At 43.9% G+C, this 10,937-nt stretch overlaps 1 protein-coding gene across 1 annotated transcript in view; it reads right to left on the reverse strand.

The window, feature by feature from the left end:
- WDR70 (WD repeat domain 70) overlaps positions 1-10,937 on the reverse strand; it is a 292,600-nt gene that overhangs the window by 194,457 nt on the left and 87,206 nt on the right. The window contains exon 8 of the mRNA XM_008692622.2: positions 7,795-7,948. Within this exon, the coding sequence (XP_008690844.1) occupies positions 7,795-7,948 (154 nt within the window). The remainder of the gene's footprint in view (positions 1-7,794; positions 7,949-10,937) is intronic.

A 10,937-nucleotide genomic window follows, 5' to 3' on the forward strand; every position in this document is an offset into this window, starting at 1 on the left:
AAAAAAAAAAAAAAAAAAGACCTGGGCAGGGCACCTGGGTGGCTCAGTCGGTTAAGCGTCTGCCTTCGGCTCAGGTCATAATCCCAGGGTCCTGGCACTGAGTCTCGCATTGGGCTCCCTGCTGCTCCCCCTGCTTGTGCTCTCTCTCCCTCTCTCTCTCTCACTCTCTGGCATATAATTAAATAAAATCTTAAAAAAAGAAAGGCCTGGGCAAATTTCTCCACTGTTAACGCGTGGTCATGTGATTTGCTCTAGCCAGTGGAATATCCATGGACAAATGAGCAAAGGCCTGAAATGTGCTTCCCGAGTTGAAGTTTCCTTCTTGCATTTCTGGCATCACTATGTGAAAAACATGCCCTCAGGCAGTTCACTAGTGCAAGGAGGAACAGAGCGCCATGGAACAGACCTAGACATTAACTGTAGCTTGGAGCCACGGCCAGACGTCCCACAGATATGTTAGCAATTACAAATCATCCATTAAGTTTGATAGCATTTATGCAGCTATAGTTAATTGATATTTAATATAATTTTAAAATATTATCTCACTAAAAAATCTTTATATAAAAGGTTAATGAGACCCTCTTTCGTTCCTGTACTAAAGCCTAGTACATAGTAGATTCGTAGTATGTTGTTTCCAAACATGGCTGTACCCACATCTCTCATCCCATATGATCTTTTTTTTTTTTTATAATGATTTTTTATTATATTATGTTAGTCACCATACAGTACATCCCCGGATTCCGATGTAAGGCTCGATGATTCATTAGTTGTGTGTAACACCCAGTGCACCATGCAATACGTGCCCTCCTTACTACCCATCACCGGCCTATCCCATTCCCCCACCCCCCTCCCCTCTGTGGCCCTCAGTTTGTTTCTCATAGTCCATAGTCTCTCATGTTTCATTCCCCCTTCTGATTACCCCCCTTTCTTTATCCCTTTCTTCCTCTACTGATCATCCTAGTTCTTATGTTCCATAGATGAGAGAAATCATATGATAGTTGTCTTTCTCTGCTTGACTTATTTCACTTAGCATTATCTCCTCCAGTGCCATCCATGTTGCAGCTAATGTTGAGAACTCGTTCCTTCTGATAGCTGAGTAATATTCCATTGTATATATGGACCACAACTTCTTAATCCAGTCATCTGTTGAAGGGCATCTCGGCTCCTTCCACGATTTAGCTATTGTGCACATTGCTGCTATGAACACTGGGGTGCATATGGCCCTTCTCTTTACTACGTCTGTATCTTTGGGGTAAACACCCAGTAGTGCAATGGCTGGATCATAGGGTAGCTCAATTTTTAACTTTTTAAGGGACCTCCACACTGTTTTCCAGAGTGGCTGTACCAACTTGCATTCCCACCAACAATGTAGGAGGGATCCCCTTTCTCTACATCCTCTCCAACAATTGTTGTTTCTTGCCTTGTTTATTTTTGCCATTCTAACTGGTGTAAGGTGGTATCTCAGTGTGGTTTTGATTTGAATTTCCTTGATGGCTAATGATTTTGAACATTTTTTCATGTGTCTGTTAGCCATTTGTATGTCTTCATTGGAAAAGTGTCTGTTCATATGTTCTGCCCATTTTTTGATTTGTTTGTTTGTTTCTCGTGTATTGAGTTTGAGAAGTTCTTTGTAGATCTTGGATACCAGTCCTTTATCTGTAGTGTCATTTGCAAATATATTCTCCCATTCCGTGGGCTGCCTCTTAGTTTTTCTGACTGTTTCCTTGGCTGTGCAGAAACTTTTAATCTTGATGAAGTCCCATAAATTCATTTTATCTTTTGTTTCTCTTGCCTTTGGGGATGTGTCATGAAAAAGGTTGCTTTGGCCGATGTCGTAGAGGTTGCTGCCTATGTTCTCCTATAGAATTTTGATGGATTCCTGTCTCACATCGAGGTCTTTCATCCATTTAGAGTTTATTTTTGTGTATGGTGTGAGAGAGTGGTCAAGTTTCATTCTTTTGCATGTAGCTGTCCAATTTTCCCAGCACCATTTATTGAAGAGACTGTCTTTTTCCCACTGGATGTTTTTTCCTGCTTTATCAAATATTAGTTGCCCAAAGAGCTGAGGGTCCATTTCTGGGCTCTCTATTCTGTTCCATTGGTCTATGTGTCTGTTTTTGTGCCAGTACCATGCTGTCTTTGTGATCACAGCTTTGTAGTACAGCTCGAAATCCGGCATTGTGATGCCCCCAGCTTTGTTTTTCCTTTTCAACAGTTCCTTGGAGATTCGGGGCCTTTTCTGGTTCCATACAAATTTAAGGACTATTTGTTCCAGTTCTTTGAAAAATGTCCTCGGTATTTTGATCGGGATAGCATTGAAAGTGTAGATTGCTCTGGGTAGCATGGACATTTTAACTATGTTAATTCTTCCGATCCATGAGCATGGAATATCTTTCCATCTTTTTATGTCTTCCTCAATGTCTTTCAAGAGTGATTTATAGTTTCTAGAATATAGGTCCTTTACATCTCTGGTTAAGTTAATTCCAAGGTAACGTATGGTTTTTGGTGCTATTGTAAATGGGATGGATTCCCTAATTTCTCTTTCTTCGGTCTCGTTATTCGTGTATAGAAATGCAACTGATTTCTGAGCATTGATTTTGTATCCCGCCACGTTACTGAATTGCTCTATAACTTCTAATAGTTTGGGAGTGGCTTCTTTTGGGTTTTCCATATAGAGTATCATGTCATCTGCAAAGAGAGACATTTTGACTTCTTCTTTGCCAATTTGAATACCTTTGATCCCTTTTTGTCGTCTGATTGCTGTTGCAAGGACTTCTAGTACTATGTTGAATAATAGTGGCGAGAGTGGGCATCCTTGTCGAGTTCCTGATCTTAAGGGAAAGGCTTCCAGCTTTTCCCCATTGAGAATAATATTTGCAGTAGGCTTTTCATAGATGGCTTTTATGAGATTGAGAAATGTACCTTCTATTCCTACACTCTGAAGGGTTTTAATCAGGAAAGGATGCTGTATTTTGTCAAATGCTTTTTCGGCATCGATTGAGAGGATCATATGGTTCCTGAGTCTTTTCTTGTTGATATGATGTATCACGCTGATTGATTTGCGAATATTGAACCACGCTTGCATCCCAGGTATGAATCCCACTTGATCGTGATGGATAATCCTTTTAATGTACTGTTGGATTCTATTAGCAAGTATCTTGTTGAGGATTTTGGCGTCCATATTCATTAGGGAAATCGGTCTGTAATTCTCCTTTTTGAGGGGGTCTTTGCCTGGTTTGGGGATCAAGGTAATATTGGCCTCATAGAATGAGTTTGGTAGCTTTCCTTCTGTTTCTATTTTTTGAAATAGCTTTAGGAGAATAGGTATTATTTCTTCTTTGAATGTTTGGTAGAATTCCCCAGGAAAACCGTCCGGGCCTGGAGTTTTGTTATTTGGAAGGTTGTTTATCACTGACTCAATTTCTTCATAATTAATTGGCCTGTTTAAGGAATCAATTTCTTCCGGTTTCAATCTTGGTAGTTTATAGGTTTCCAGGAAGGATTCCATCTCTTCCAGATTGCTTAGTTTATTGGCATATAGCTGTTGATAAAAATTTCTAATAATCCTTCCAATTTCAATGGTGTTCGTCGTGACCTCTCCTTTTTCATTCATAATTTTAATAATCTGGGTCCTTTCTCTTTTCTTTTGGATAAGTCTTGCCAGTGGTCTGTCAATTTTATTGATTCTCTCAAAGAACCAGCTTCTAGTCCTGTTGATCTGCTCTACTGTACTTCTGGTTTCTGCTTGATTGATTTCAGCTCTAATTTTGGTCAACTGCTTCCTCGTGCGTGGATTAGGCCTGTCCCTCTGTTGCTGTTCCAGCTTCTTGAGGTGAGAATATAAAAACTGCATTTTAGATTTTTCTATTCTTTTGAGTGAGGCTTGGATGGCTATGTATTTCCCCCTTAGGACTGCCTTTGCAGTATCCCATAGGTTTTGGACTGTTGTATTTTCATTCTCATTGGTCTCCATAAATTGTTTAATTTGATTTTTGATTTCCTGGTTTATCGAGTCATTCCTGAGCAGGATGGTTCTTAGTCTCCAAGTGTTTGAGTTTCTTCCAAATTTTTCCTTGTGGTTGAGTTCCAATTTCAGAGCGTTGTGGTCTGAGAATATGCAGGGGATAATTTCAATCTTTTGGTATCGGTTGAGACCTGTTTTGTGTCCCAGAACATGGTCTATTCTTGAGAATGTTCCATGGGCATTAGAATAGAATGAGTATTCTTTGGTTCTGGGGTGTAGTGTTCTATATATATCTATGAGGTCCAACTCGTCGAGTATGGCATTCAAAGCCTTTGATTCTTTGCTTAGTTTTTGCCAGGGTGTTCTGTCTATTTCTGAGAGTGGAGTGTTGAGGTCCCCTACTATTAATGTATTTTTATTTATATGTCTCTTTATTCTGGTTAAGAGTTGGCTTGTGTATCTTGCTGCTCCCCTGTTGGGGGCATATATATTTATAATTGTCATATCCACTTGTTGAATACTTCCCTTAAGAATAATATAGTGCCCTTCTGCATCTCTAACTATAGTCTGTAGTTTAAAATCCAATTTATCTGATATGAGAATTGCTACCCCAGCTTTCTTTTGAGGTCCATTTGCGTGAAAGATGGTACTCCATCCCCTTACTCTCAGTCTGAATGCATCTTTGGGTTCGAAATGAGTCTCTTGTAGACAGCAAATGGATGGGTCATTTCTTTTTATCCAATCTGCAACCCTGTGGCGTTTTATGGGATGGTTCAAACCATTTACATTAAGACTGATTACTGAGAGATATGATTTTAATGTTGCCATGTTGCCAGTAAAGTCTTTGTTTGTATTGGCTGTGACTTTCTGTTCTGTATCACTCTTGGGGCCTTTTTACTTTTATAGAACCCCCCGTAATATCTCCTGTAGGGCTGGTTTCGTGGTTACAAAATTGGTTAGTGACTGGCGATTCTGAAATGTCTTTATTTCTCCATCAATTCTGAATGACAGCCTTGCTGGATAAAGGATCCTTGGCTGCATGTTTTTCTCTGAAAGAGCTTTAAATATGCTCCCCCAACCCTTTCTCTCATTCCAGGTCTGTGTAGACAGGTCTGACGTAATTCTGATGCTTTTGCCTTGGTACGTGAGAAATTTCTTTGCCCTGGCCGCTTTCAATACTGTATCCTTGCATCTAATATTTGCGAATTGCACTATGACGTGACGTGGCGTAGGTTTGTCGTGGTTGAGCTTGGGAGGGGTCCTCTCTGCCTCTTGGACACGAATGTTTGTTTCCCTTGCTAGATTAGGGAAGTTTTCAGCTACAATTTGTTCAAATATCTCTTCTAGACCTCTGTTTTTCTCCACCCCCTCGGGGATGCCGATGATTCTAACATTGGATCGTTTCATTGAGTCAGTAATCTCCCGTAACCTACATTCGTGGGCGTGGATTTTTTTAAGACCATCTTCTATTTTCATTTTTTCCTCTATTAACCCATCCTCCAATTCACTAACCCGTTCCTCTGCTTCTGCGACCCTGGCCGTCAGAGCCTCTAGTTTTGCCTGCATTTGGCTCATAGAATTTTTAATTTCTGTCAGATTCGCTCTCATTTCTGTCCTTAGGGATTCTATATTCTCAGTAACCTTTTCGTTAATAGTTTTTTCAATTCTACTCATCATTTTGACCATCGTTACTCTGAATTCCATTTCTGATAATTTGGTTACATCCATATCCATTATTTCTGTGGCAGAGGCCACAGACTCACTGTCTTTTCTTTGCTGGGGGGGGCTTCTCCTTCTTGTCATTCTGATGAGGAGAGGTTGCGGGGTTTCCAGAGCCCAAATTATTGACTGGGTCCCAGGCCGTGCCCCTTGTTTTATAGGGATCTTAGGGATGTGGGCTTCTTCTTTAAAGATTTTATTTATTTATTTATGTGGCAGCCAACCAGCGAGAGAGGGAACAGAAGCAGGGGAGTGGGAGAGGAAGAAGCAGGCTCCCAGCGGAGGAGCCCGATGAGGGACTCCTTTCCGGAACGCCGGGATCACGCCCTAAGCCGAAGGCAGGCGCTCAATGACTGCGCCCAGCGAGAGAGGGAACACAAGCAGGGGGAGTGGGAGAGGAAGAAGCAGGCTCTCAGCAGAGGAGCCTGATGAGGGACTCCTTTCCGGAACGCTGGGATCACGCCCTAAGCCGGAGACAGGCGCTCAATGACTGCGCCACCCATGCGCCCCAGGTTGTGGGCTTCTTAATTTTTCAGCCTGCCTTCTGTGTTCTGGGGGAGGGGCCTGCCGCACCGATACTCAGGCAACCCTGTTTGGGTAGAGTCTCCGTGTCCTTCTGGCCACTTTAGCTCTGTTACTGTTGGTGCTGCTCAACCCTGCAGCGTCCCGGGATGTGCGCCCCACACCCGGCGTCCCTGCCCTCACTTCCAGGGCCGGCGCATCTCTGTCCTTTGCGTTTCTGATGCCGCCAGCCACCGGCTGCCCCGCGCGCTCCCGGGTCTCCGGTCTCAGTCTATGCCCGGTGAGCACACCACGATTCTGGAGTTCCGTGAGAAGCCTGGTGGCACGCGCACCCGGTTCAGGGTCTCAGTCTGCTGTTTCGCGGGTGCCGACCGCGAGTCCGCCCGCTCCCCCGTGCAGGTGGCCTGCCAGCCGCCAGCTGCCCCGCGCACGCTCCGGGAGCTCCCGGTCTCAGTCTGGATCCCGTGAGCACACCGGGATTCCGGTGTTCCGCGAGATGCCTGGTGGCACGCGTTCACAGCTCACCGGTCTCAGTCTGCTCTCTCGCGGGTGCCCACCATGGGTCCGCCTGCTCCCCCGTGCTCCCCCAAACGCGGTGGCTCCCTCCCCCTTCCGTTTATCTTCCGATATCTGTGCGCGGTTTTATGGCTCCCCTCTTGGTACCTCAATACTCAGCGCTGGAGATGTTCATTTGTAGAGATCCAGATGTATCTTCCTGCGTCTCAGGCTGATTCCGTGGTTATTTAGGCTGGTCTGTTACCTATCCAGCTCGACTCAGGGGACCAGCTCCCCATATGATCTTCTACAATGTGATCTTATCATTCACCTACCAAATGGTGGAGTCTATCTCTTCTCTCCTCAAATTTGAGTTGGCCCTACAATGCTATATAAGACTTGCAGACAGGGGCGCCTGGGTGGCACAGCGGTTAAGCGTCTGCCTTCGGCTCAGGGCGTGATCCCGGCGTTCTGGGATCGAGCCCCACATCAGGCTCTTCCACTATGAGCCTGCTTCTTCCTCTCCCACTCCCCCTGCTTGTGTTCCCTCTCTCGCTGGCTGTCTCTATCTCTGTCGAATAAATAAATAAAATAAAATAAAAAATTATAAAAAAAAAAAAAAAGACTTGCAGACAGACCTTATAAAATATGAAAGTTTCCATGTTCATCCTTCATGGAACCCAGTCATCAAGCAAAAAGTCAAACCCCACTAAGTCCACCACACTGTTAGAAAGCCCAAACCAGACATGTGGAAAGAGAAAGTGGGAGAGAGAGAGTGAGAGAGCATGCACGCAGGTATGCACATGCACATAGTGGGGAAGGGGCAGGGCTGGAAGCAGGATAGATACCATGGGGTAGAGCACCAACTATAAATCACTGAATGAGGCATACTGAACATTAAAACCATCCTAGTGCCCCAACTGACACTATATGAACCATAAGAACTTCCTGGTCAATCCACAGAATTGTAAGAAATAATACATTGTTTAAAACAAGACACTAATTTTTAGGGTGAATTATAGCAACTCAATCAAGTTGTTAAAAATGTGTGCTGAATTAATTAAATTCAATAAAATATTTTGTTTAAGGCTTACCTTGGTGTTTGCCATGTCCACGATATACTGGTCTCCCTTTATACATTCCATTACTTCAAAACCATCTCTGTCAATCACTTTGGCCTGAGAGCTTCCAGATACAACAAGAATCATGTCTCCTGTGTTACTATACTGCAGTGACTTGATCTGATGGCTATGTAAAAGAAAAAAATAATGTCGTAAGACACTGGGCATAATGTTTACACTTTCACTACATCAAGCACAGCCAGAAAAAAAGTCACACAACTGCACAAATTGGTAATTCTTCAAAATCAAGATCATCAACCTCAAATTGGCCCTCAACACCAGTGGCTATCCTGTTAGCACTCTCCTCCCACTAACCACAGCATCTATTAAAATATCTACTCCCCTTAAATCACTGCCCTTCTTTCAGCAGTTGATTTGTCTGGCTCTTTCCCAAAAGCAACAAACAAGTGCCTCAACTTCCTCCCACTAATGCCATAAACTTATCTGCATCTGAACACCTCTCTTACTCCTCCTCTTTGATTACGATGGTGGATGTAAACCTCTTCCTGCCCAAGGCAAATCTAATACCTATATTCTGGATCCCATCCTTTCCAGTCTCCCCAGGAACATCTACTGATTATCCTCTCTCTTCCCCATCACAGCTAACTATTTGAACAAGTTTTCATCTCCTCCTTCATTTCTCTAGTACTACAGTATCCCTTGCACACTCACCACTCCACTTATTCTCCCAGCTTCCAGCCTGTGGTCTGCTGATGACTAACAAATGAACCCCCTTCAGCAACTACATGACCATGCAATTTCTGCACCTTCCTAAGGGTGTTTCCCTTGCACCTTCTCTCTCAGGGGCTGATCCCAAAAGCATTCCTCAACCAACCTTCTGCATGCAAATCCTGGAATTTCAAAGAATGCTTTTGGTGAACCTGACCTGAAAGAGTTGGTACCAAAAGTGGTCCTATGAAGTCAATTCCAAGATGAGATCAATGAGTGGCTAGTAACAAGGACCCCATGACACAGAGTACGTAGTCCCTAACATGCTACAGCAGTGCAACTGCAACTCCTAAAAGTTCATCAAGAAAGGAAAGGTACTGGCTGGTACAGTATTCCAGGCACTGGAGAGGTACAGGAAACTTAAGAACTGAAACAACTCTAGAACTGGACAACTATTACTGGGCGTAGTCAGTGCAATGAATAAAGACAATGAAAAGCTGATACCAGCTCACACTGTGCCCATCCCCATCCTTCCTCGCAGGGGACGGGGCAACTCTACCCAAAGAGGGTTGCCTGAGCATCAGTGCGGCAGGCCCCTCCCCCAAAAGGTCGGCTGAAAAATCAAGAAGCCGACATCCCTAAGGTCCCTATAAAACAAGTACACACTGCCTGGGTCCTGGTCAATAATTTGGGCTCTGGGCAACCCCGCAACCTCGCCTCATCAGAATGAGGAGGAGAAATAGCCCCCCAGCAAAGAAAAGATAATGATTCTGTGGCCTCAACCAAAGAATTGATGGATATGGATATAACCAAATTGTCAGAAACGGAGTTCAGAGTAACAATGGTCAAGATGATGTGTAGGCTTGAAAAAAATATTAACGAAAATATTAACGAAAATATTAACGAGAATATAGACTCTCTAAGGGCCGAAATGAGAGTGAATCTGGCAGAAATTTAAAAAGCTATAAATCAAATACAGACTAAACTAGACACTCTGACGGCCAGGGTAAATGAGGCAGAAGAACGAATTAGTGAATTGGAGGATGGGATGGTAGAAGAGAAAGTTAAAACAGAAACTTGGCTGAAAAAAATTCAATCTCAAGAATGTAGATTATGGGAGATTACTGACTCAATGAAACGTTCCAATGTCAGAATCATCAGCACCCCCAAAGGGGTGGAGAAAGAGAGAGGTCTAGAAGAGATATTTGACCAAATTGTAGCTGAGAACTTCCCTAATCTGGCAAAGGAAATAAGCATTCGTGTCCAAGAGGCAGAGAGGACCCCTCCCAAGGTCAACCACAACATATCATGTCATAGTGCATGTCATAGTGCAATATGCAAATATTAGTAGAACTGGACAACTATTACTGGGCGTAGTCAGTGCAATGAATAAAGACAATGAAAAGCTGATACCAGCTCACACTGTGCCCATCCCCTATCCTTCCGCAGGGGACGGGGCACCCTCTACCCAAAGAGGGCTGCCTGAGCATCAGTGCGGCAGGCCCCCTCCTCCCAAAAGGTCGGGTGAAGAAATCAAGAAGCCGATACATCCCTAAGGTCCCATAAACAAGTACACACTGCCTGGGTCCTGGTCTAATTTGGGCTCTGGGCAACCTCGCAACTCTCGCCTCATCAGAATGAGGAGGAGAAATAGCCCCCCAGCAAAGAAAAGATAATGATTCGTGTGGCTTCAACCAAAGAATTGATGGATATGGATATAACCAAATTGTCAGAAACGGAGTTCAGAGTAACAATGGTCAAGATGATGTGTAGGCTTGAAAAAATATTAACGAAAATATTAACGAAAATATTAACGAGAATATAGACTCTCTAAGGGCCAGAAATGAGAGTGAATCTTGGCAGAAATTTAAAAGCTATAAATCAAATACAGACTAAACTAGACACCTGACGGCCAGGGTAAAATGAGGCAGAAGAACAGATCTCAGTGAATTGGAGGATGGGATGGTAGAAGAGAAAGTCTAAAACAGAAACTTGGCTGAAAAATTCAATCTCAAGAATGTAGTTATGGGAGATTACTGACTCAATGAAACGCTCCAATGTCAGAATCATCAGCACCCCCAAAGGGGTGGAGAAAGAGAGAGGTCTAGAAGAGATATTTGACCAAATTGTAGCTGAGAACTTCCCTAATCTGGCAAAGGAAATAAGCATTCATGTCCAAGAGGCAGAGAGGACCCCTCCCAAGGTCAATGAGAACAGACCTACACCACGTCACATCATAGTGCAATTCGCAAATATTAGATCCAAGGATACAGTATTGAAAGCTGGCTAGGGGGTGGGCGCCCTGGGGCACAGCGGTTAAGCGCCTGCTCGGCTCAGGTGTGATCCCCGGCGCGTCAGGATCGAGCTCCCACATCAGGCCCTCCACTATGAGCCTGCTTCTTCTCTCTCCCACTCCCCCAAGCTTGTGTTCCCCTCTCGCTGGCTGT

This window comes from Ursus maritimus, unplaced genomic scaffold (assembly GCF_017311325.1).
Source record: "Ursus maritimus isolate PB19 unplaced genomic scaffold, ASM1731132v1 scaffold_15, whole genome shotgun sequence".
NCBI lineage: Eukaryota > Metazoa > Chordata > Mammalia > Carnivora > Ursidae > Ursus > Ursus maritimus.